General features: G+C 43.6%; 1 protein-coding gene across 4 annotated transcripts in view; it reads right to left on the minus strand.

Moving 5' to 3' along the window:
• Window positions 1–11,153: 11,153 nt before the first annotated feature.
• The window catches only part of BDNF (brain derived neurotrophic factor), a 40,885-nt gene continuing 24,601 nt past the window's right edge, over window positions 11,154–27,437 (minus strand). For all 4 annotated transcript variants that reach the window (XM_038139345.1, XM_038139343.1, XM_038139342.1 and 1 more), the window contains exon 2: window positions 11,154–15,195. In XM_038139345.1, the coding sequence (XP_037995273.1) occupies window positions 14,434–15,195 (762 nt within the window). In that variant the 3' untranslated portion in view covers window positions 11,154–14,433. The remainder of the gene's footprint in view (window positions 15,196–27,437) is intronic.

Consider the following 27,437-nt stretch of genomic DNA (forward strand, 5'->3'; position numbering starts at 1 on the left):
AAAAGTAGAGGTGTAGGAAAAGCAATAAAATCTTGGGATTTGGTAGTGAAATAAGAGAAAATAGAATAAAACATCCCCTCTAAAACAATCTCTATGAATTAAAACAACAAATATGACACAAATCTCCCCGGGTCCAAATCCCTTTGTTTCTCACTTGAACTTCAGATAATGTAAGCAGAAATCCCAGCGGAGGCAAGCCTTGCAAACAGTACGCTGCTGCCTTGCACAGGAAGTAATCTTTTTTTGAACATTCTGTGTGCTCCGACCCGCCGTCAGAAGGACGAGCAAGAAAGCGCCTCCGGCAGCGAGCGGGGCACACGGACACGGGGGGGCGCCGTGGAGCACAGTTCCGCTACACCCGGCGGAGTGCCGCGGGGCGCCGTCCCGGTGCGAATCACCAACACACGGCTCTGCTGTCACCTGCTGCTCCTCACCCTGAGGCTGCCCTCGCCAATAGCCACGGGGGCCGCACACGTGTGGGACCCTCGTGAAGTGAGCGGACACAGAGCACGCCACACGACGAGCAGGGCAGCACGGGACTGACGGAACACACCGGCCCGCCCCGCCCTTTATAGGGCGTTTGAACGGCCCGCTCTGCGCTCTCACTGGTCGAATCTCAACGCCCCTTCTGGGATCGGGACCAATGAAATGCCCTCCGCTTGGGAGAGATCTGATTGGCTGAGGCATCTGTCAATCATAACCCGGGATCTGGTAATTGACAAAGTACTGACGCCCGTGAAATTAATCACACACATCTGCGATAATTCACAAAATCTGCGAGAATTCACAAAAATCTTTGAAATCCCCACAAATCTGTTATAATGAACACAAATCTGTGATCTGTGAAACATGAAATTCACACAAATCTGTGATAATTCACCAAAAATCTGGGATCTGTGAAGCGTGAAATTCACACAAATCTGTGATAATGCACACAAATATGTGGTATCTGGGATTCACACAAATCTGTGACATGTGGCATTTGCACAATGCTGTGATATGCTAATCAGGAATTGATATGTGACATGTGACATGTGAATTGACACGTGACATGTGAATTGATTATGTGCTGTATGATTGATATGTGACATGTGGCAGCACAAAGACACAAACACAAGGGAATAGATCCGCTAGACACATCATGAATATCAGAAAATTGGGGTCACCCTGCTCCAGATGAGCTGCAGGCAGAGCTGCAGGGTGCCAGCCCTGCCACGGCTGCCAAACGGGGTCAGTGCCCAGTGAAGGGCGCCAGCCCAGGGCACAGGGGCAGTGTCCAGGTGTCCTTGTGGTGCTGGATGGAAGCAGAGAGGGTGGATGGCCACTGGCAGCCCCTGGCTCCCACAGGTTCCAGGGCAGTGCCCAGTGTGCTCTGACCCCTGCAGCCCCCAGAGGCCTCGGGTTCAGCTCTGTTGACACCTCTTTCCATCCATAGCCAGATGCCTCCTCATTCCACACCTGCAAGCCCCCTGTTTGCTCACTGCGGGCAGGGAAGGGAGACACTGGGCTCTCTGGGCTTTCCTCCTTTCCTTCCCAAGGAAAGATGCAGGGCCAGCCTGCTAAAGAAAGGGGACAGGGTGACTGTGCCACTGCTTTGCTGTGAGATCTCAGTGAATTCCTTCAACACTTCCTGCTGAGCTCACTCAGCCATAGGACACCTTTAGGAACGTTCTGAGAAGAACTGCAGTTTCAGATTCTCCAGGGTGAACTGCTCAAACAGCACTGTGATTTATTGATGATTTCTTCTGCATTTAACATTTTCCACAGGCCGTGGTTCAGCGAGGAAAGATGGAGATAATTTCCCTTCCATGCAATCAGTAACCCCGACAATATGCAAACACTTCTGCCTAAATCAAAGCAGAATTTCCACCCTCGCCCGTCCTTGCTCAGGCACAAACATTGGCAGCAGTTAGGGAGATTCAGAAATCAAACATGGGAAGAAAGATGAGAGGCACACAACTGCATGTTTAAATGAGATACAGTTGGTAAAGGAAAGGAATCTTTCCTAAAGGTCACCAAATGCACTTGGACAAAAAAATTAATTCTCAGGTAATGAGTGATAAATCGAATGAGGCTTTTCCAGAAAAATGGAAGAGATGGGACTGGTGCCTCAGTTACGCTGTAATTAAACCAGCAATTACAGTCTGCACTCTCCAGACCCCACAGGTCTGGGTTTTTTGCTTTGCAGCTGGATGCAGCATAAACAACATCCACTGAATGTTTCTGACAGTGGTTTTAATTGATCATGGCATTGATCATCTGCTTGCAGTGGCTGGGGGGTTCCTCTGAAAAGTTTTTGGTTTCTCATGATGGTGCTGATGAAAGCACAAGTGCTCATGGCTGACGTGCCTAACATTTCAGCTTTAGTTACTCCACACTAACCCAGTGGTTTATTACCCCCTTTCCATCCCCACAGCTGAGCTGGTCAGAGTGTGATGCTGAACACTGGCCAGTTTGGAGGAGAGGGATAAGACTGCAACTCTGGAGCCTCACGTGCCCTGCTCTCAGTGCTGGTGACCTAACCAAGCCAGCATCTGGCACTTTGGGACCCCAAATCTGAGTTTCTGGGCGAGGCAGATTGCTGCAGCAGCAGCAGCAGGATTATTTTTATTTTAAGCTCATTTCTGTACATATGTTGGGCTGTCAAGGAGCAGCACGAAGCAAATGCTTTTGCATAACTGTGTTTTGAAGCCTGGAGTCGGGGCTGGTGCGTGGGTGGGGTCGCACATCTCCAGGAGCCCAGCGGATGTCGTAAGAGCCACACGGAGAGAACATCTGCTCCTCTGCACACACTCGGGCACGCAAGCACCAACAGGCCCCGAGCAGGGGCTGCTCGTGCCCAAATCCCCATGTCAGCCCCCTCGTTTGGCCCCCAGAGCCTCTAGCTCACCCTTTGTGCTCAGCAGCATCCCCGCTCTGCCAGTCCATACAATGTTCCAAGGGGAGTTTTTCCCCCTGGCTGGCTGCACTGTTCACATTTCTTTCTCTCCTTCTTGCAAACACACTCAGCTAACACTACCTTCCCCAGTTTCTTTGACTTTTCTTTCCAGTTGTTCTGCCTAGTGCTCTTCAACATCTTAGCCTTGTCTTCCCAAGGCCAGGGCAAGGGGATTTTCTGTCACCTTCCCCTGTTGCTCCTTTCTGGGGCAAATCCCATCCTCTCTGCCAGAAATGGCTTTGTCCCATTTTTTAATTTGTGGGAAGCTGTTAATCAGTCTTACTTCCTTGGTGAGGCACACACCCACCCAGCCCCTTGCCTCCCTCCAGTGTCCTGCAAGCTGCTTCCTCCATGCAGATGGGCTCTCCAGGGGGTTCTGATGGAGGGGGACCATCTCTGCCCTGACATGGTCTGTCTCTGGGGGCAGGTTTCTGTGGTGGGCCTGGCTGTGCAGCAAACCTGAACTCACACCAGGCTCTCCTCCAAGTGATGAGTTTGAGAAACAGAGGGAAGCAGAACAGAGAGAATGAGACCAGTGATGGTGTGATCACCAGTTAATTATCCATGGGGATTTTTGAACAGGTAACTCTGATGTCTCAGGCTTTAGCTTTTATATTTTCCAGATTCTGTTCTGCTTTAGTGTGTAGTTCTGAGCTTCATAGGAGGGAATGGTGAGCTCTCTTCACAGAATAGGGAGACAAAACAATTCCTTCTCCAGCTGGGGACCAAGGACAAATGATCCAAAGCTCAGCCCAGGAGCACAAACAGCGTGGGCTGGAGAGAGAAAAACAAGCAGGATGGGAGTGCCTGGGCTAAAGCTGGAATGGGACAATGAACTGCAAGGTGCAAATGGAGCAGAGCTGAGCCAAGGCAGAGACCCCGGGAGCGCTCGTGCATTTTGGGGCCATTTGGGTTCATCTTGGGTGCAGCCCTGGCTGGGCTCTTGTGCTGCCCAAGGTGGATCCATGGAGGAGATCCTTTGAATAAATCCCTGCTTTATTCTTTAGCTCTGTCCAGCCTCTGTCCCAGCTCAGCCTTCCCAAGGGATCACTACCAACTCCTCATGTTTTTTCCCCAGTCCCCAGTTAGCTGCTGCTGAGGGTCAGACACTTGGATCCCTGTGTGAACCCACCTGGTCCCATAGCTTTGGGCTGGAGTGTCTGTGGGAAGGGACACACACAGCCCTGGACCCTGTCTAGGCTGGACCTGGCCAAACACCAAGTGCAAGAGCTGCTTTGCCTGGGCTGCATCCAGGACTTCACAGATGTCGCATTTGCTTGCCAGGCCAAAAAAAAAAAAGAAGTCTGAAGCCCATATTTTCCAACATTTCAAGTCTGCAGTGTACTTGAGAAGTCAGAAGTTTTTGACAGGGTTTTATACTTGCAGAGGGGGATTTTATTTTGAACATCCTTTAAATACTTTGTGGGTAGGAGTATTTCCAGTTTTGGAGTGGTACATGTATTCTGATAAATAAAATCAGCCTATGGTGTGGACCTTTGCATTGGTAATCAATACAGCATTTTCTGCATTAGTGACTCACACAGCCTGCCACATAGGATTTGTTCAGTTAAATGAAAGGTTATATTTATATCACCAAATATTTACATTGTAGGTATTTTAGCATCAATGAACAGATATTTTTGCAACATGTAATTTATTAAAGAATAAGAGTTTTGCATCCTGTGATGTGCTACAGTCTTCATAAGTGCGTCTCTCAAACCTAAAAAGCTTTTGGCACTATAATATATTGCTCATCTCAAAAGACAGAAAACTGTAGGTCAGAAGTATTGTAGTAATAGTTGAAAGAAACATTTTTCCTAATCAAATTAGTGTTTATTCAAACCCCAGCTTCCCAACCCAAATGATGTCATTTGCCCAAATTCTGTCAGGTACAGTTTTTATTCCCAGAATAGCTGTAAGGAATAACTCAGTGTTTGCTGCCTTGCAGACCAAACTGGCCAAGAAGAGATATTGGTGTGCCTGCCATGTGAGGGGAAGAGGCAGACCTCTGTCTCTGCAGCTTAAACTTTGTATTTTAATGACTTGAATACAAATAAATTCAAATAAAACTTGAATACAAATTCTTGTAATTCCCTAGTTACTACTCACAGTAATCATAGCTTTGGCAGAAGATCTTTTCTGTTTGTGCTTGGTTTTTAAATATTCTTGTTCAGCAGAGTTCCATAAGAACACATTGCAAAACACTGCAGGACCCTAAAGGTAAATATTTTAGTGACTTTTTATTGGGACCCAGCAATGCTCAGGGACAGAGGCAGGAAAACCCCTCCTGGGTAATGGCAGAAACCTCTGGGTGCAATGTATGGCACACAAAGAGGCAAAAACAGCTGGTGGCCACAGAGCTGGGCCAGAGCAGAGAGTCTGTGCTCTGTCTGGTGCAGGATGAGAACTGCTGGGTGGAAAAAGCTCATCTGCTTCAAAGCAAAATGTCAATTCCCAGTCAGCCAGACAGCTGCAGGAGTCTGTGTTCAGGCATGGAGCTCAGCCTGCTGGTAAAACATAACCAGCAGCACTCAGAGCAACAGCAGCAGCAGCAAAGCAGCAAAACCTGGTGGGGAAGCAGAGCCAGGGAGCCCAGCTGTGCCTGAGGCCACGGGAAGTCTGCACCACCTCGGAGACACGGCAGGTTCCTCATCCCTGTGGGATCCCCAAGGCTGGCTGCACCTCAAACATGTCCATGTGAATCCAAACCAAACACATCCCTGAAAATCCAAACCAAACACATCTATGAAAATCCAAAACAACCACATCCATGTGAATTCAAACCAAACACATCCATGAAAATCCAAACCAAACCCTCAGCCTGACTTTAATTTACCAGAAGGGCAGGCTCACACCATTAGGGAGCATTAGGACCAAAGCAGTGGGAAGAAGTCACATGTCACAGGGGCAGCAGGAGATGGCTCTACCCCTCTACCCTCCAAGCAGCCTCCAGAGCAGACCAGGTCCAACCCCATCCTCACCTGGGGCTGGAATCCACCCAGACACACACCACAGCAGGGTCAGGGTCCCTGTGTCCCTGGGCCAGTGCCACGGGGGCTTTTTCACCTTGCTCTGCAAGGGGAAGTTTCTGAGGAGTCCACACCAAATGCAATCACATGTGTGGCCACCCCCATACCTCCAGGGGTGGCCAAGTCCCAGGATGGGGGTGGAAATGGAGCAATTTTGCAGCAATTGCCTCCCAGATTACTCCTCTGCCAGTCTTCATCCCAAGTTTCTCCTGATTCTGTCCAGAATGGCTTCTGCTGGACTTAGTCTCTATTGATTTATTGAGTGCTCTTTATTCCTCCAACTAAACTCAGGAGACACCATGCTTTTCAAAGGCAGAATTAGGCTCTGTGATTAAGGAAAAATTGTCCTATTTAAAGAAGAGAAAAACAAAAGCTTCAAGAAAGAGTATTTGCAGAGGTCTCTGAGCTTGCAGCTTTGTTCTGCAATGCTCCAACTTACTGCAGAGGTGGTCATTTCAGTGGCACCAAACTGTAAATTATACCATAGTTACAGCCCTGCTCAATGCCTGATCCATACTTTATTAGAGAAATTGCACCAGTTCTTGGAAACCATAGGTATCTGTTGTGTTAGGAAGCACAGAACAGAGTGTTGTGTTTCCTAACGGGAATTTCTGAGGTGACCATTGCATGGGTAGTGGACTGCAGACTCCCACAGTCATCCTAGGTTACAGGAACCCTTTATTTCAGAGTCTCTTCCTACTGACATACTGCCTTGGAAGTTCAAGCAAGGCAGCCCATCCACTATTTTCAGTGACAGGCAAGGCTAATTAGCTCATATAACTATTGTTTGCTTATTGTTTGCTTTGCTATTGTACTGCTTTGTCTTCATTGTTCCCCTGACTTTGCATGAAGGCAACAATTACAAAGCCGTAGGGACATGCAGAGTTATGCCTGGAATCTCAGGTTTAATTAGAGAGGGCACAGACAGGAGCAGCACTGCTAACTGCAGATGCCTACCTGACAGGTTTACAGAGGGATTTCGTGTTTGTGTGCCTTTGCTCTGTGTCTCACACTGTGCAAGCTGAGTTTAACAGCTGGCAGAAAGGGCTGTGTACTCCCTGGGTTTGCCAGGCTCACTGAAATAAAATGCCTGACTCTCAAGACCCCAATGCATACAGCCATATGAAGACTGTTGTGTTTTTGGGAAGCTAATAGCAATGCATGGTTAAGGGAACGCACAAACTGATGCTTTTCTTCCATTAGCCTTTTCCAAGTCCTTGCCCTATTTTCTCCTGGGAAGACAAAGCTGCTGTTTGGCACATCAGGTGATGAATTTCTGTTTCACTAGACAGCTTGTTTGCAGCAAGACTTCTGAAAAAAAAGGGGCATGGCTCGTTCCCCTGTAGCGCTGCGCTGAGACTGCCACTGTCAGGTTGGAGCACAGGGTCATTACCCTGTGTACTGTCCTGCAGGGAGCCAACAAGGGGCTATTTGATATCTTCCACTGCATGACAGGGCAGGGCAGCAGGGCCTGCTCTGCTCCCTCTTCTGCCTTGAGAGCTCCTGAGCAGAGCCCTGTGCAGCTCAGCAGAGTGAACAGCAGCCAGGTGGGATGAACTCATATCCCTGAGAGGGGAGCTGAGTGATGCACACCAGGACAGCTGGCAGCAAGGAGGGGCAGCTCACAGGAAAAGAGGTGTAAGATAATATGGCTGTTCTGAATAGTTCAGCTGCAGCTGAGTTAGGCTTTCTCTGGACACTTCAGAATTAAACAAGCAGAAAGCAGCACATCCAAGACTCATTTACTCAAAGCCAAGGGAAGAGCGGTCACAATCTGTAACAAGCTGGGAGGTGATTTGACACAGTCATGTGTCCCTCCCTCAGGAGCAGTAGCTCCCACGAGGCAAAAAAAGCTATTAATTTACAAGGTGATGTAGTGATTTTATTTTATTTCATTTTTTTAATAAATACTTGTGTTGCTGATGCTGTTCTTGCTCAGCAGATGGCCTGCATCACACAGGGACATCAAGGACAGACATTTTGCTTAGCCCAAGAATAAAGCAAAACAGAGGGACTAAAAAAAAAAAAAAAAAAAAAAAAGTTACACCAGTTTGAGTTTCTTCTTGTAGCTACACAGGACTTTAGATATGCATTTGTGGCTGAATGGCCAAGGTGGGGATGTCCAGCCTGCTATCAACAGGGGAAGCAGCAGTACATCACTTGCTTTTTGCTCTCAACAAAGCTGCTAGATTTGTTCTTTTTATATTTTCCAAAGCTTTTTTGAGTATGTCCTTCCATTCAGTTTCACAGCTGTTCCAATCAGAGCATACATCTGGAAGAGATAGGGCCTCACTTGGGCTGTTTCATGGCAGTAAATGGTGACACTGGCAGCACTATTTTTGTAACAGAAACATGGTCCCACATATTTTATATTGTCTTGAAATAACAGATTCCCAAGGTTGGAGTCCAAATATAGTGGAACTTTAATGAAGGACCATGTTGGGGTTAGAGAAAAAATGAGTCTCCCAGAAGAATGGTCTTTAAAGGTCAGAAAATACTGTAACTGGAAACCTTCTCAAGAGAATTTAAAACCCTCAGTGCAGATGACAGTTGAAGGAATATTTAGTCCACCAGGTGCCCGCGCCCCTGTTAAGAGTCTGAGCAGTTTTAAAGGCTGTTATAATTAACATAAAACAGGAGGACCGGGCAGCCTGGTTTACACACACGAACTGCAGTTTTCAACTTTATAGGCTTAAGCTACACCAGATTTTTTTACTAAAGGGCAGGAAGGGACAGGATAAGGAAAGGGCTCTTCTGGCGAAGGGAAACATTTTCAGAGTGTAGACTCATGAGATGCCGTTCCTGGAAGTGCAAAACTCTGCACTCCCAGCAGGACATCTCCTTCCTCATAAGCCATCCCTTTGGTGGGAGAGGCCGGACTAGGGATTTAGGCAAGAAACCTCACAGATCCCTGCCAAATCCTCCTCCCCATCCCTGCCCTCCCTGCATGAGCAGCCTGCCAGTTGTTGCTCAGATGAGCTCTGAAGTGAGGCAGGGGAGGACTCTGGGCTACAGGGAAGCCCCTGCTCATCCCAGGCACTGGCAATCCTGGGAACTGCCTCTCCTTGTTGCCTCTGCATGTTGTTCCTGCAGAGCAGGGACCTGCAGCAGCGCTGGGGTGGCTGCAGTCCTGGATAAAGTCAACACCCCAGACTGACCAAGAGAGACATGCCAGCAGCACCAGCAGTGATTTCAGACCTAGATAAATACAGGTCCACATGTGGGACTTCAGTGCGGAGGATGGAGCAGGTTGCAGGCAGCAAAGCAAAAACCTGCAGCTGGGTGCCATTGGCTCAGTAGAGACAAAGAGTAGTTTGTCTCCAAGTGCTTTCTGCCACTGTCTAACAGGATTTAAAAGACTTGAAAGACTTACCAGAAGCATTTCAAATTCCACAGGTGAACCCAGGTCTTGTGTGGAAAAGCAGGATCACTTGTGCTATCTCCAGTCCATCTCCCATAGGCATCAAAATAAAGCTATCACCCTAAATTCTCTGGTTTATAGCAACAACATAGTCTCTGAGTACTCAAAATGGTAGCAAGTTGTTTTAAAAAACCAAACTCTAGGTATAAAAAAATGTTCAGGAAAAAAAAAAAATCTCCTTCTCTTCCAAAACACTGCCTACAGACACTTCCTGACTTTAAAATTCCAATTCCTTCATAAGGTCAGACGTCAGTGCTCTTTATATTTACTCAAAACAAGTGCATCAATTAATTTTTTCAGTTTAATTGACCTGCCAGAAGGTGTCTCCTCAATGAGGACCTAATTAGGGGAAGGAGCCTGTGGAAGCCATGTATGAGATCCACCTGGGACAAATTGAAATAAACATTCTTCCCCCTCTCATTACACTTCAGTGTAGCCTTCACTTCTCTTCAAAAACCTTTTACTGCTTTCTATTATTTTATTTTTTTGCTGAGTAATTTTAAAGTCTAGCTATGGATCTTTTTTTCTCTTCTCCAGGTGAGAAAAGCCATGGGAATACCTTTGTTTTCCCCTCCAAAGCTAGGACTCAGTAGAGTGGCTGGCTGGATGGTTAGCACCTGTATCTTCCTCTGACGCTCAAATCTGTATTTTGAGTGTGTGCATTCAATTCCCTAGGCACCTATGTCATATCATCAACACCTATTTAACGAGCTGAAGCAATTCTCTGTGCTGCCTCAGGAAGGAGGCAGGGTCAGGCACATGGCGTGGCCAAAAGGCAGCTCTGCTCATCCACATCCCAAAGGTTGCAGCATCCATCATGCCTTCTGCTGGCTCATGTGAAGGTGACAATAAAAAAGCAATGTGCACACAATGTGTGTTTAATATCAGTGACAATCTGCAGAAGCATAATTTCCTCAGTTTTTGTGAGATATTGCTGGTACTGGGCTCCTGAAAAATCTGCAGCAATGGGTTTTTTGGGGAGAGTCTGGGTTTGTGCTTCCCCCCCCCCCCGCCCCCCTCTTTAAGTTATATGCAAGTTTTCTACTCATCATGAGGATTTATTGATTATTAAAGGTCTATGAGATAACTAAATATACAGGCTTGGCATTTGTAGTAGAGATTATTTTAGAAATGCGAACAAGGTGTTAAATCCAAGGAATTCCACTCCTAGTACACTGTAGGGTCATAAATCAGTGCAGGGGATATAAATTTAAAATCAGGTACATTTACAAATAGCCATTTAAAAATCAGGTACATGACTGTAGCTATTGGGTTTATGTGTCACTTATCCCTTAGCTACTAAGAGTAGAAATTCCCACCCCCTTATGCTCTTTATTTTATACTTGAGTAAAACCATATGTATGTCATTCATGGGCTTTTAGTTCATGAGTACTTTTGTGCTAGAATTAAATGGAAATACTGCAAGTATCCCCAACTTTCATGTGAAGTAAATTCTTGCTATCCCTCCCCTCCCCATGCTAACTGTCCAGCTATGAAACAGGGGGCTACCTGCCCTCCAAGTGAGATTTTATTGCTAAAATAGAGTAAAAATTGTTTTAAAACAAAGAACACACATATTTATAGTAAAACTCAAGTTTGTTTTACAATTAGAGAAAAGTCACATGGTCCCCCAAAAACCCCATTTTATATATATATATATGTATTTCGAAAATATATTTAAAAACATAAAAAACTCTAGTTAAACATATATTATGTTAATCAGTACACTTAAATATAGCTCAATTATATTTACAATATGATGCAGTTGCTTTTAAATTTTAATGCCAATTTCAGTATTTTTCAAAAAAACCATAAAATTATATAAATATACAATAAATATTTATGTTACACAAGATGAATAATAGAGAACAAGGCCACAGACATGAACTTACAGTTGCAAGAGTCCTTTAACACAGCACTAGGCCTGCTGACATGCATGGAATACTTCTGTCACCAACAGACCACAGCAAGAGTTAATGAAGTTTAATTAAGAGTTTAATGAAGTGATGTGAAGGAAAACCAACCCTCCCCTCTCTGTCTCTGTGTTAACTTCAACTGCCCAGCCTGTGAGCATGGATGTGCAATGTCAGGCATGGCAGAGCTGTGGGGCTGCAGGTTAATTGCCAATATCAATAAAATCAATTTATCAATCACTATTGCAGGTTAATTGCCAATATCAATAATATCAATTACTGATCAGTTACTGAGCATAGAGCTGGCATGTTCTGGAGAACATCTCTGTGGTGTAGGTACCAGGCACAGTTCTCTGGGCTCCCAGCTCCACCCTCAGTGCCCCCAGCTCCACGGGCTGTCCTTCACCCCTCTGAACCCACCATCCCACTCCTCTCATTCTGCCACACCTGCACCACTCTCACTGTGCCAGCTGAGTATTTACAAGTAAAGGATATAGCCACAGTTAACTCTGGGAAGTAAGGAGCTTTATTTCTAGCATGATTTGGGCATTAACACTTCTCTTTTCTTTGAACTGGTAGTTACTGGAAATTTCTTTGAACTGGCAGTTACTTGATTCCTGTATGTGAATTAGACTACAGTCAGATCCTAGCTATCTCTTCCAGTCTAGATGAGTGATTTGTTTGTTATTCACACATCAGCATCATCCTTTCCTTCACAGCAACCAGCCCTTGTTTTAAGAGGAGCCAACATTACAGCACTTCTCTGCTGCAGGTGAGGAGTACCGCTGAGAACAACTCCTGAGTCACGCTGGGTTTACTGAATGCAAATTACAACACACACAGGTGTAGCCCCAGGGGAATGAAATGGTCAGGTGGAAGGTGTACCTGCCCATGATAAAAATGATCTTTGAGGTCCCTTCCAACACAAAACAGTCTTTGATTCTATGATTTAATTTGCATGAAGAGTATCTGAGATGAAGTTTTGAGAATTTCAATAAGGGTTTTTTTTGTTTGTTTGGTCGTTTTTTTTTTTCCTGTGTGGGAAATGCCCATCAGCAATCAATGGGGAAGGCTGAAGTTTGAAGGTCAGGTGGGTCACACAACCCTCTCTTCTCACTCACACTCTGGTGTGCACATGGCCACTGGCACTCTGACAGGCAATTACCCTCAGGAAGGGGCTGCCCTTCTACCCAAAGCGGAAGAAATCACTGATGTGAAAGTGTCTGTTAGCTTCCAGCATACGTTTCTACCAGCGATGACACAAAATCAGTGTTAAATATGCTCTTCAAAGAGCATTACTGGGGCAAACATATTTCCGTAAGTTTTGCCTAGTCAGAGTTTTAATAAACACAGATTCTACAGCTTTCAGAAGCAGATTATATTTTGCAGTATTCTACTTGTTCAGCTATTTCTTTATCTCCAGGAAATATAGCCTTTATCTACAAATATAGCCTAAGCCTCCAGTGAGCTTTCTAACAAGCTATTTCAGTTCTCAGCCCACTGTGGCCAGTGTACTGTGCACAGCTCTCAGCCTCACAACCTGCCCTTTTAGCAGTACTTCTGTCAGAAGAGGAGGAGCACAGAGTGAACACATCCCTCAGACCTAAGCAAGCTAAAGACAACTCCTCCATCACTTGCTCCTCATTTACTTCCAGAGTGGTTTTTTAGTGCCAGGATTTGTTTCACAAGGTAAGTCTGCCGGCAGAGGTGGAGCCGTACGAACACAATGCCGATTGCTTTCTGCTGGAAGCAGCTCCTCTCTGTACATTCCCAAGCTGGTTTCCAGGGCTCCTTCAGGAACAGATGCCCCAGAGTTTGCCCACCAGCTCTGCAGGCCTGGGGCTGCTGGCATGCTCTGCAGGGGAAGGGCATCCACACACATGGCCAAGCTCTTGCTCTCTAACATAATGCACAGGACCACATTCAGTAATGACTGCAACTGGGACAGCCTCAGCCAACCGAAAGCACTGTTATTTGTTCCCAAACTGGCTGAGCTATAGTCCCACAGCCTGATTTCAGACCCTCCATTCTCTTTTCTAGACCCTTTTTCTAGTGACACTCTCACCGTGCTTCACCAAGACATTTGATCCAAGCACAGTCTTTTATTATAGGAAAATAATTGCTCTGAACACTATAGAATATTCTCTATAAGACAAGCTCCAGTTCTATGGTAAGTGAAATACTTAAAGATCACAACCAATGTCCCTCCAGAGGGAGAAAAGGGGAAAAAATTTCTCAAACACAAGCAAACATGGTATAAGCAAATGCATGTCTCAAAAGACTAAAAACTGAAAAAGAAAGACAAAAAAACCCCCAACAACAACGAATCACCCTCCCCAACAACCAATAAAGCATGTTGCCATACAGTTAAATAAGTGCTGTCTTTAAGCCTGAAGTTCAGCAATGTGAAGTGGAACATCACCATTCTTTTTCAGTTGCCTCTTTATTATTTTTTTGTCAGTAGTTGGACTGCTATTGCAAACACCTTCACAACATACAAAAACCAAATTTTTTTTCTAATCCAGAATAAGGTAATGATTTTTTTGTTTTTCAATCTGATGGGAGTTCAAAAGTAAAAGAGGAACAGTAAAACTATGACAACAGCACCTTGACATTGTTTTAATTTCAACGCTATCAGAAGTCAGAAGCAGTAAACATATATACTAACAGACTAAAGATACTTACTGTCTAAAATGTAAACAGAATGTTTTGGTTTAATTTATTTTTCTGAAAGAGGACAGTTTATCATTAATTCACAATTGAAGCAGCATGCAACTTTATTCCTTTTTTTAAAATTTTTTTTATATTTTCAATTCTTGGCAATGGCGACAAACCACAATGTTATGGAGGAATGTAATGCAGACTTTTTTGTTTGCTTGATTTTTTTTTAAATTTTTTTTTTTTGTTGTTTTTTTGTTTCTTTGTTTAAACTTGTGCGCAAATGACTATTGTTCCCCTTTCCCCTCCAGGTCATGGATATGTTCAATAAATAGATTGTGTAACCACTGTACTGTATAAACTTCAGTCATACATGCAGTCCATAAAATTATTTTTTACCGAATAATTTACCCTGTTATGTATATATACAAATAGATAATTTTGTCTCAATATAATCTATGCAACACGAATCCACTATCTTCCCCTTTTAATGGTCAATGTACATACACAAGAAGTGTCTATCCTTATGAAGCGCCAGCCAACTCTCTTTTTGTTATCCATGGTGAGAGCTCTCACGTAAGACTGGGTAGTTCGGCACTGCGAGTTCCAGTGCCTCTTGTCTATGCCCCTGCAGCCCTCCTTTGTGTACCCCTTGGGGTTGCATTTGGTCTCGTAGAAGTATTGCTTCAGCTGGCCTTTGGGCACTGGGACTTTCTCCAGGACGGTGACAGTGGCCCCGGACATGTCCACTGCAGTCTTTTTCTCTGCTGCCGTCACCCACTCGCTGGTGCTGTCGCACACGCTCAGCTCCCCACGGCGAGCTGGGTCGGAGTGGCGCCGGACACGCATGGACATATTTGCAGCATCCAGGTAGTTTTTGTACTCCTCGAGCAGGAAGAGCAGAGGGGGTTCCAAAGGCACTTGACTGCTTAGCATGACTCGGGATGTGTACAAGTCTGCATCCTTGTTTCCCTCACTGGGCTGGATGTCCTGCTCCTCGTCTAGAAGCTCCTCTATGACGTGTTCAAAAGTGTCTGCCAATGATGTCAGTCCCCTGGAACCGGCACTGGGCCCATTTATGCTCTCAAGTGTCCCGTGGGTCCGGAGACCTGGGTAAGCCAAGCTGCCTTGTCCTCTTAGACTGGCTTCTTTCATTGGGGCAGCTTTCATGCAAGTGAAGTATGAGATAACCATAGTAAAGAAAAGGATGGTCATCACTCTTCTCACTTGGTGGAACTGTAAAAACCAGGAAAAATAAATTAACTTACAACGTTTGCAGTAATAAAAATTCACCCAAGTTGTCACAAGACTGTGCATTATCCACAGAGGTGTTCTGCACGCAGTTGCAACTCATTACTAGTGATAAGGCATACTCTTGTTAAAGACTGTTCTTTAAATTAGAGTTTCAGAAAAAGCACAGGCTGCAGCACAGGCAACATTGATCCCAGCAACTCTGTTCTTACACGCTAAAATCACTCAGTATAAGTATTAGATGAGGTACTACACTGACTCCTTATTTATTGACCAATTACACCTATTACAAGTAGCAGCAAAAGCAGAACTGCTATTTAGCAATACAACATTTCAGCAATAAAAGACAGCTCCACAGCTCTGCAAGGCAAGACTTCCATTTCAAGTGCAAATGTAAATACTTGATTTTGAGGCTCTCTCTATGGCAGAAAATAGTTCATCATTGCGCCCACAAAAAAACCCCAAACAACTGAGCAGCACCAGGATAAACTGCATTTGTGTTTTGAAAGCAATCTTCAAAACACAGGAAGAAGCCATACAAGTCTGAGGTCTCAGCAGGTCAATTTCTCATCAAAATGTAGAAGGTATAGATACATAAATTACAGAACAAGAAAACGGCCTGGAGCAGTAAACTTGAGCAGGACAGATGCTTGCATAATGTGAACAGCACGGAAAGGGCGTGCTGGAACACGGAGCTGGAAGAGCTACACTGAAGTGATAGCAGCAGAACCAGTGCTCTGTGCTTCTCCAGAGCTCCACACCACCGGTTCTCAGGTGGGAAAAGCATTTATTTACACCTAGCTAGAGCCCAGAGGCCATCGTGAAACCCAGCATCAACAGCCCTACTGCCATGCTGAAACACAGCAGTTGGCCTGTTTCTCTCACATTCTGCCCCAAAATCTGGCACGTGTTAAGAGTTTATCTCTATGCTCATCTCTGTCCTCACTGAGAGGGGAGGGGTAGCACCAGAGAGGAGTGCTGGTAAGGCAATTCCTCACCAGGCTTGGAATCAGCACAGCTCACTCCTGTCAGGACTCCCAGCCACGGGGAGCTCACATGAACTCCTTCCCAAGTGCTTTGCTAAGGCTGCTCAGGTAGAAATTGCTTCCTCCTCAAGTGCAGAGTAGATGCTGTAAGTCCTGTTACAAGAACCACCCCCAAATCCTGCAGTGACAGAGAGCTATGCCTTCTGTCTGATCCCCAGCACTACTACAACATCTGTCACACCCAGTTGGTATTTTTTTCCCTTGCAATCCCTCTTCTCACCAGTTCTGTTTGCTAGAAAGCAATGGCATTGTTCACATTTTTGAACAAGCAGCTAATGCATGTTTCAGAGCTTTTGAACTTCATTTGGAAGTACCTCATACTTGGCAACCCGCATTGGAGTAAATGCTATTTCTGTTTGCCAACAGGGTGCTATGTAAAAAGACTTATCTCCAGCAAATGTACTGTGGGAAATGAGTACTCTTATGACTTAACATGGAAAGGCAATTTATCACAGAACATACAAATAAAATGAAATGTGCACTAGAGAGGCAATGCCCAAAATGTACTTAATGAAGGCAGGGTGGGAAGTGTTCAGGTTTATGTCCATGCCTTCCTCATCTCCAGACCCACACTAAACAAGATTTTGGCCAAGAATCCTTTCTAACCCAGCACAATTCTTCCTTCATCCCTCCATCCCTCTTCCTGTTTAATAGTGTTGTTGTGGCATAGATTTATTAAGATTAAACAAACCTGACATCTGTGACTCACAGGAACATAGTGTTTGCTCTAACCACGCAGAACATTAATATTTTGCAGTTTTTTTCCTGTTGGGATTTTTAAAACATTCTACAGGGAGTGTCAGATTTCTTCCTCAAAAGGGATGAAAAGAGGCATTACAGAAGTGACTTCCAAAAGAAGGAAAAAGATTACTAGTCTTCCTTTACCAAATGAGAGACAAAACAACTTTTCTTGTCTTGAAGATGGGTGGCTCAGCTAACATACAAATGCAGAGCCAGTGGAACAGAAAAATAATATTTATACACTTTCTCTTCAGAGAATTGTTTAATATAAAACCTAAAATGAAAAGAACCCCAAACACTCACATCACACTCTGTGGCCACCAGAGCAATGAACAGAAAACAGATGATCTGGCTCCTAACCAAGTTCCTGTTATTTTTATCGAAGCAGTGACCAGAGGTCCTGGCCAGTTCCCGACTCTGTGGGACAGAGTCTTTCTGAGCATGTACGGCACAAGGGGCACCAAACAAGCACAGAGCAGGGAGAAGTTTGCCCCATCAGGTGCCCCAGCACACCAGCTGGAGTCGATCTGTGCTTTTCAAGCTAGACAGGTGAACAAAGGAGAGAAGAACCTTGGACCAGGCTACATCCTTCACCACTGTCACTGGGCATGTGGTGAGAACAGAACAGCGGCTGTGCAGCTTCACTCACAACAAGCTGCAAGAAATTGTGTACAACTAGACTCTGAAAACCAACAATTTTTAGACAGGCATTACCCACACAACATACTGATGATACACTGCTTAAAAGCCAATCCTCTTCCTCCAATTTAAAACTGTAGAAGAGCATGTCAAAGGAAGATTTAGCAGCACAGATAAAGGAATACTGCCAGCAAGAAACCACAGATCAAACATCTACTGCTTTGCAAGTGAGCCCCAGACTAAGCTGAACTCCAGAAGCAGGATGTAAAAACATTCTTCTCTCTATCTTGACAGTGACTTGAGCACTATACAGAGTCCTTATCTTTGGCAGCAAAATTATATCAAGTGATTTAATACAAGGGTGTAGTATTTTATCACCTGGGAAATATCTTCATTTTGGAGACCATAGCAATTTGTATTAGCAGTTTCTAAAAATCAACTAGCTTAACATGCTGTAGCAGAATAAGATATGTCATGGGTAGAATCCCACAGCCTTTCAGCCATTGTTGAACTGACACTGTGTGCTGGTTTTACCTGGCTTGATTTTTTGATGAGGAGGGAATAAGCCAGCCACAGAAGTAATTTTTTAAAATACCTTTTAAGTTTTGAGTCTATTTTGCTCCTAAAGTATTTCTTCCCAATCCTTACCTCAACTCATGAGCCCCTCTGGGTTTTCCTTCCCCCTTCTCTGCTCAACTATAGCAGAGGAGAATGGGTGAAGAGTTTTTTCCTGGGTGCCTGGCATTTAGCCAGCATCAAACCATGACAGCATGGTTCATCTCTTAATGAGGCAGGACTAATATCCCAATGTAGCACCAATAAGGTCACAGGAACACTTTGGATGGCAGCTTCCAGTCCTTTTCCTCTCTGCTCTCCAACCACCAAACCTTCATTATATTATAAAGGTTAAAGATACTGCCTGTCCTGTTACATTAAGTGTCTTGTAAACCCCAAATATTAACATATTGTGTACATCCTTTGATTATGAGCCAGTCAGTGTGCAACCCTGTGTGGAAGGGGAACTGGGCTGGGAACACAGGAGAAAACTATTTTCCTATTTTTCCAGCCTCCTACTACCAAGTGAGGTATTGATCCTTTCTCTGCTGGGCATAGCCACCTTGCATGGAGATGGAGATGCCCCAGCATTTCTGTGTACACCCATGCCTGAGGCTTTGCTGGTAGGCTGAGCCACTATTTCCAATAGAGGCTCACCACTGGAGCAACTGGGCTGATAATGCATGTTCTGAGGGCATCAATACATCTGAATGCCAGACTAGCAGTGTAGCCATGACTACACACACACACAAAAAAATTAAAAAAAAAATCCACTAACATTACAACATCACTCTGCAGTCCTACAATACACTCATTTTCCCTCCCTTCTCAGGCATAGGAGGTTCAGGTCTCTACACCACACCTTCTAGAAACAACAAGTAAAGGCTGCAACCCTTCTGCACTCCTGTTCAGCCACACCTCTGGGCATCAAAGATTGCAGACCTCTCCAGGAGAAGAGATCTTGGTCCAACTGTTGTTCCAGGCACTGAACACCCACTAACGTGTACAACATAGATACACACCGACCTCCCTGAGGGCCTTAAACTGCTCCCTTGGGACATGAGGTGTGTCTATCAGAAATCACTTTTGAGACCAGCTTTGTGAACATTGTCCATTCTCATGGCCACAAGAATGTCCCTTCTGCTTTCACACAGTACAGTGAAGCTGGAGCAATGAAAAGAAGTCACCACTGGAGTGGATCTGAGGAAGATGTGACCTACATCACAGCCCAATAAAGTCCAACAATTACAGCTAGAGTAAGGACACAGAATTGTGGCAGGCATCTCCACTAATGGGAAGCAGGCCCATTAAATGAAGGTCATGTGAATTAGCTACAGCTACTTTACATATGCAATCAATTACCTTGCTGTACTATTTATTTCAGTATTTGTATTTAATGAAGATTCATCATTTAATTGTTTTATTTCATTACTTTTTGGTATTTTAAGCAGAAATCCAGCATCTTAACAGGTTATATTTCCAGCAGAGGGACCTAAGTAATAGCTGTGAACCTGTACTTGCTTTCCTGCATCCCAATACGTGCCATGTAAGTTGAAATAACTTTCAGTAGTGAATAGATTCATGCTTTAATCTCCAGAAAGGAGTGCGTGAAGGAAGATAAAATTAGCAGCAACTGACATTCGTTTTGTGCCTTGCCATTTTCTAAGATCTTTACACAAAAGTTCAATTTACTAAACCCTACTGAATGCCACGCATGAGTTTCTGCTTTATGCATCATTACTAGAGTGTGTGAACGGATATCAAAATAAGATGCATGTCAGCACATGAGTTGCAAAAACTAAATGTACTGAGAACAAATAGTATTAACCTTTATCACATGCATAACTGGATGTCTGACACACTCGACTTATCCTTGAGGCTATTTATGCAGCAAACTATATAATTACATTTTATTACTGCAAATAAAGCACACCCCCCCCCCCATATATATACATGCACACCTATATCCAATTTGTATTCTTCTAAGTTGGTGCTTCTTGTCAGGAAGAATAAACCTATTTTATTTTTATTCTCATGTTGGTTTTCCCTGAGGTAATGAAATCTACTTAGTCTTAATGCCAGAGGTAGCAGAGACTATGAAGTATTTTGAAGTCCAAGATAAACAGCAAGCAAATTTACAAGTAGTGTTAAAGTTAACAACTTTAACTACAACTTTTAGCATGAGAAATTTACTTTCATCTTATGTTGCTAAATATTGTCTGCGGTACAGCTTCTCAGAGCGAAGAAACTCAAGCAATGTCTGTATTGGCTCTGGAAAAGCATGCATCTGTCTAAAGGAATACATGGCATTTTTTGTGAGGTTCCAAGGTTTTATTGGACTCTCTCCTCAGTACATACAGGAATCACAGCTTCTGACAACCAGAGGCGAGAAAGAACCCAAAGAAAATAATGGCAAAATAATAATGCCATGACATCACAGTCCTGATCCTTCACAGAGCCATGTATCAGAGTTTCCTACAGATTTTACTTGTACCTTCCTAGACACTCAAACAGACCTCACTCACTGAGTGAGAATGCAGCTGCTTTAATGAGTGCAGAGCAGATTCACTGCAAACATGCTTAATTGTATTTAAATTGGCTAAGTGAAGGACTGCAAGGTGTTCCCAGCAGGATCTCTGTTGGACACATTTCAGACCCAGTCTGCCCATACCCATAAACAGGAAGGATGAGTTTTGACAGTATGCACAAGTGAAGAAACAGACCAGATTCACAGATGGTATCATATATTTTCAGAGAGACATCTTTAGAAGAGATGTGCATTTTTTTTTATGCTGTGATAATGGGAACTGATGATTGATCCAGTGACACACTTACTGCCTTTGCAGCTGTTCATGCAGCATACCACACTTGGGGCACTCAAACCACAGGAAGTTGTGATTCCAGCTGTACTCAAAGAAACTCAGCTCCCAAAGGAGCCTGTGTGTGTGCCATCATTTGCACCAAAAACAATACGCTTCACCACAACATTTTTTGCCAAAATTTAATGTTGAAATCCCAAGGTATTGACTGAAATGTCGTCCACAAATAAAAGCACTACCAACAAGTTTATTTCTGCTTTTCAGAGTACCATGGGTAGAGTAACATGCTGCACTTCTATTCCTATGTCACAAATACTGTACAGTAGGGATGATACTCTAAGCCCAAAACTTGTGCATTAGGAAATTCCAATTTCAAACCTGACTTCAGAAAACTGCATTTATCTCTTCAGAGTATACATCAAGGTATGTTCATGCCTTTACTGTGGTCATTCAGAAGTAACATTAAAGCAATTTCTGTGAAAGGAAGGTTCACCTATAGAATAGGGTACATACTCCCCCCCACCCCCCCATGAAACCAATCCATTAAGTAATTACTCCATGGCAAGATGCCTTCTCCATGTGGGCAGATAATTACAGTTCTCCAAAATAGTTTGCTTCATTAGCCACTAGAGCTTTATAAAATGCTAATTCAACCTGTGTGCAAAAGAGCAGTAAGGCAGAATCTCAGACCTTTGAGCAGCATCTGTAGCTTGTCTTCTGTTTCACTAGGGTTCTTTGGTATGAAACACTGCACTGAATCATCACAGGACTAAGCGATTTTGCCAAGTACACACATGAAGCTCACAGAGAAGTCAAGGATAATTGGCACCCAGAAGCAAGAACAGAACGGACCACGTTATGCAATCTAGCACAAGTTAGATCCCTTGAACAGTGGTACCCAGCACCCTGGAACAACCCAAGAGTTCCTGCACCAGTTGAGCTTGGATCTCAAGAGTGCCTACAAACTATTGAACAGCATGTGAAACACCCCACACATGCATCAGTTCTGCTGCAAGTGGCAGCTTTCTAGGACCTATAGAATATTAGGCATCCAACAGGAACATAAGGGAAGATTGTCCAAGGAAAAGAAATGGTTAAAAAGCATGATGATCAGATGGAGCAGTTACCAGTGGTTTGGGCAGGCAGTGCTTTCACCAGGGTGAGGAGAGGAGAGCAAGGGCTATTCCTGCTTGTTGCAAGGCTCTTACCTTTGCAGAGACCCTGACTGTGTGTGGCACTGCTTTAAGACAATGCCTCACTTTTAGCCACAGCCAGTACCTGAAATGCAGCTGTACATTGTGATGTGCATGAACTAGAAACCAGAACTGCTTGTTGTGAGAGCCCTAACAGGTACTAACAGTACTCCTGCATTTGCTAGTGGAGTTTCAGTCATCTTTTGGCTGTCTGCCCTTGTGTGTGGATTTTTCTTGACACATGCTCAGTCCAAGTGTCAGCACAGCATCTCCATGGAAATAATTTCCGTACACAAGGCAAGGAAGAAAAGCTTACTCTGAGGTACCACAGCACTTCTGGGCAGTAGTCAAGTCCAAAATTACATGAAGCAGAAATCTGTAGGTTTCAGATTTCACCTCAATCAATGCTAACAGAATAACGAGGACTTGTATGATGATGTAAGGATTTGCTTATTGGGAATCCACTGCACTGGGCAGCCAGCCCTGCATGTGTCTTGCTGTGACAACAGCTTTATCTTTGGAGATAACACTACTGGAAAATTATGTCAGTATGTTAACATAACTGTACTGAAAACACTTTGGCAAGAAGTACTCTTTCACCAATGATATTTTACAATGACAATACAGCTTCCCACAGATTTCAAAACGTTATAGTTTTCAGCTTTTTTTTCCCCCACCTTCTAGGTGGTTTCATGTTGAAACAATACTTTTGCACTTCCTATGGCTGGTACTCTATCCCTAATTGATTTTAAAAATCTGGGGGCCAACTTCAACCAGATTCAGTAGAGGGATACACAGGGTCACGTTGTATAACCAGCATGCCAGCACCTGAGAGTGACCCAAATAAGCTCTTCTCCTCTTCCATCCTTGGGCAAACACCAGGGTATAGGCTTATGGACTTACAACACTGTATTTTCCCTTTAATTTCACAAGCTCCACAGAGGAAAAGGGTTTGGAATCCCTAGAAGGAGTGAGGAAGGAACATCTGGCAAAGATGCAAGGGTTTGAAAACAATCTTCACTAGCTGTACTGTTTAAGGCACAAACTTTTAATGGAACATATAGAAAAAAAGCCCCTGCAGTCTTATAGGAAAAATTAATTTATCCAACTCCTGCATTCTCCCAGCTGTATAATGGTATAATTTCTTTCAATCACTTACAGTGATGTCTGTGAATTACACAGACATTGGAACCTTACCTTTCCTAATTAATAATGACGTTACATGGTTCCTGACTTTTCATACTTGTCACCAGATATAACAGATTGTGGCATCACGGGGAATTATATCCACAAAAATTATGGAAGCTCCTTAAAGCACTAAGTTCCAGTGGACCTAATTCTAGCGGACACGGTCCCTGCCTGGTATAAATCCACAGTTTTTCATTCATAGATTTATATCAGTTGCAAAGGTGACCAGTATTTATGTGGTCAGAAAATCAGATGGGGTCACAACCTAAATTATAGCTAATAGCTGTATCAGAGCAAAATGTGACAGGTTCCAGCAAAGCAGCTTCCTCAGGACTCCTGAGGGATACATGGATATTTGGTAATACAGTTTAAAGTAAAAGGAAAAAACCTTTCTAGGTGTGCAGGCTAGCTTTTCTCTTCCCTCACTGATATAAGCACATAAACAGTCTGGACATGTCTATAAACAGAAGTATGCAAAATCCAGCCCAACACCACCTAATGTTCCTCACTTGGGTGTCCCATTTCATGCACAACCCCCCACTGAAGAAAGCGGCTTTGCTGCCAGCAAAGCACTGTTCTCACTGTAAGAGCCCTTAAGCTCCAAAGGGTAGGTTTGTATATGAGATTTCAGTCTTTAAATAAACACGTCTCTAGAAAAACTTCAATACCTGTCCCTTCATGTAAGCAGATCCCCCTATGCTGCAGGGAAGGACAGCTTCTCTTTTAATAGCTGGGGGTGGGGGAGGAAAGAGAAAGTTAAAGCAAGAAACATTAAATTACACAATTAGTTTTGGAAAAAGCTGAGTATTCTCCCTCTCCCAAACATCTCCACAACATAACAGAATAGTTGTAGAAGTTGCCATCCTATTCAAAATCAAAAGCAAAAATGTCACACCAGAGATAATTAATAGTTACAGAAAGGAAAAGAGATTGCCAAAGCTAAGAAATCTGGTACTTAAGCTGTTGTGACTCTCCAATTGTACAAGATTATTTGGAGAACATCTATCAAAGCCTCCAAAGTGCTCTGACCCTGAATCCCAACACACTTAGGCAAGAAGGAACCACATCAGAAACTGTGTTTTCCCTCTGGGTAGCCTAAAGCCCACAAGTATTTTAAACATTTTACCCCAGACTGCAGTAAGTCACTGCTGAAACAGAGGAGAACAGGGGAGCTCTTGCTCAAAAGCCCTCAATTCAGCCACTACACAAAGCTGCCTTTACCATGTGTACTACAGGCATATTTTGCTAATCTCTCCACGGCAATTCAGATGCCTAACACAGAAAGATGCTGATTAAAACCTTAGGGGTATTACCATGAATACATATACTAGCTCACTGCCATCTGTGTCATTATTAGTTCCTGACTGTAGGTTAACTATAGGGTATGTTGTCTCAAGCCTAAGGTGGGGTGGCAGAAACTCCTGCTATTGCCATACGGCTCTTTGTTTCTGCTTGCATTTTTCAGCTTTTAGCCTCATGCTTCCAATTTGTGGGTTCAACCACTACATAACAAAGAGCAACAAGGAAAACAAAAAAACTAGTGTTGAAATACAAATATTCTTCACCATCCAGACCAGAGACTACTTTTACCTGCAGCAAACTTGTTATGAAATTTGGGGAAGACCTCTTCCCATAAAGAAGTACTATTGCACAAGCAGGTATTTACAAGCCCTACAAACACAAACCAGGCAGCTTTGCAAGTACCAAGGGTCATCCTTAATTTAGATAAAATGGAGAACAGCAAGGTTATGCCTACTTGTAATATGGGTAGCGGCACCATCACCACCAAAGCAATGAAAGAAAAAAAGGTAAGTTCTGAGTTCCAGTCATCTTTATTTCCAATGCACATCCACAGATCCAGCTTTATGTTAAAATATCAGTGGCTTAATACTGTCCTTAAAAAAACTACGGGTTGTGTTTTGACATATGCCTGATCATGACAAATTACAAAATATGCAGCATATCAGCAGTTCCCCTGCAGCCATTTTCTAGTGAGCACAATTTGAATACTAAAAGGTCTGGTGGTGCTTTGAAACTGAAGACTTGCTCCAAAGTGTTTAATTCCAACTAGACATGGAAGTTATTTACTGTGTTTTCTAGGTCTCACTGCATACCTGTCCCTCCATTAGCTAAAGGCAGGGAAAATGATTTATAGTATTTCCAAGCACAAGAGTCTAACAGTAACAGAAATCAGAGCAGGTTGAAAATATACAACCATTTCCAAGTTGGACAAAACTGATTAAGAACTAGGTGATATGACTTCATAAGTTTATGGACTTCAAGATGTTGCCTACAGGTTTGTCAGTCTCAAAGGTAGACTTCCTGGAGGCTTAGACTTCTAACTAACTTATTCTTAAACATTATTTCTGCCTTTTTTAATGGAGGCATATAGAATTCACTCGTTCTTTTGCAACAACCTTGTTCATTCGTGACATTGCTCCTACTTTTGCAGTTACAATGGCAAAAAACTCCTGCACAGGGGACAGCAGAAATGTATCATTAGTGCAAAATCAAGAGAGACAAAGGACTAAAATGAGTCTTCCAAGGAAGGCAGCTTCATTCCTTGTTTTAAATTCATGTGCCAATCTTTAGCCTTTAAGGGGAAAGCTCATTTCCAGACATCTCTTCTCTTAGTCAAAAAATCTGTATGTCTGTGGAAGATGTAAAGAAGCACCTGCTTCTTCTCTTTGCACCATTTCATTGGCATCCATGTGCCAATGCCACACCAGTAAATACTCTGTGGCTGTAATGACATGTGAAGCATCCTTCTTTGCCTCCCAAAAAACAAAAACAATCCTTCACCAGTCTACAAGACATAAGCTGACAACAACAACAAAAAAATCATGACTTCGACATAAACGGTAGTGTTTATATCTGGAAAAGCAGAAATGCAGAACTTCAGATGTGTTTATTTCTAGTTGTGGTTCAACCCATAATAAAGATAAAGGGTGGTCATGATGTTCAGAAGGGCCTTCACAGCTCACCACAGTTTCCTGGCACAGGTTCTGGTTAAATCACTCTTGCCAGCTCCAACTTGTTACTGAATTTGCTTCCTCCTCACACTGGCTCTCTCAGTACAAATTCTATCAAACAGCATTTCTCTCTCAGCATTTACGGCTCAGTCAAACTGGATAATCAACTCAGAAGGAATGTAAATAGCAACAGAAGATCCAAGTCTTAATGGAGGCAGCCAGCAGGCAGAATTACCTAGAAATACTTCAAAACAAGTCCTGTCACTCATACCAACAGCATCCACAGACTTCTGTGTCAGAAACATGGTGGAGCCACAACCAACACCAAAGAAGGCTTCAGCCATCTGTTCTTTATTGTTCCTCAGTACAACCTCTTACACTCTTGATCTTGCATGGATTCCACCTACGTGTCCTCTGCCCGCTCTGGTGATTGACCAGGACACCTGGGCACTTCATGGCTCATTACCTTCAATAGTGTTCACCTGTCCTGCACAGCTGTACCCGTTGGGGATGAGGCTGGGCCTCACCCCCACTCCCAGTCACCACAAACTGTGTGCCTACAACACTTCTGTGCTACAGTGAGAGCTACGACTAAGGGGAGAGGTTGGCTTTACTATGCCAGCTTTTCAACGAAGTTCAGATTTCATTTCTTTTCTTCTCAGTGTATCATGTACTGAACACTCCACAAGAGCACTATGGCCAGTGTAAAGATGGATAAACTAAACCATACGGGTACTAGATGTTGCACCAAGCTTAAAAAGTGAATGGCTTAAAAAGTGAATGCCTAAGGAATCCAGAGATCAGAAACTTTAATTTCTTGATCAAGATGAAGCAGCATTTCTCCAGAAGCAGTTTTAAAAAAAAATCCAGGATTTAGATCACATTAGATAAGGCACAATATGCACACAAGATTAAGTTTAACTCATTTTTAAAAGATATATAGTGAAGGATTCTGGGTTGAGTCCTTTACATGCTGAATTAATAAAGAGCATATAACAGCATTTTGCTCAAGGTTTTGCCTAGCTCAATTTTTGCCCAGATTCCTCCTGCATTTATGCAAAGCCTACTTGTAAC

This window comes from Motacilla alba, chromosome 5, assembly GCF_015832195.1.
Source record: "Motacilla alba alba isolate MOTALB_02 chromosome 5, Motacilla_alba_V1.0_pri, whole genome shotgun sequence".
In the NCBI taxonomy this organism is placed as follows: Eukaryota; Metazoa; Chordata; class Aves; order Passeriformes; family Motacillidae; genus Motacilla; species Motacilla alba.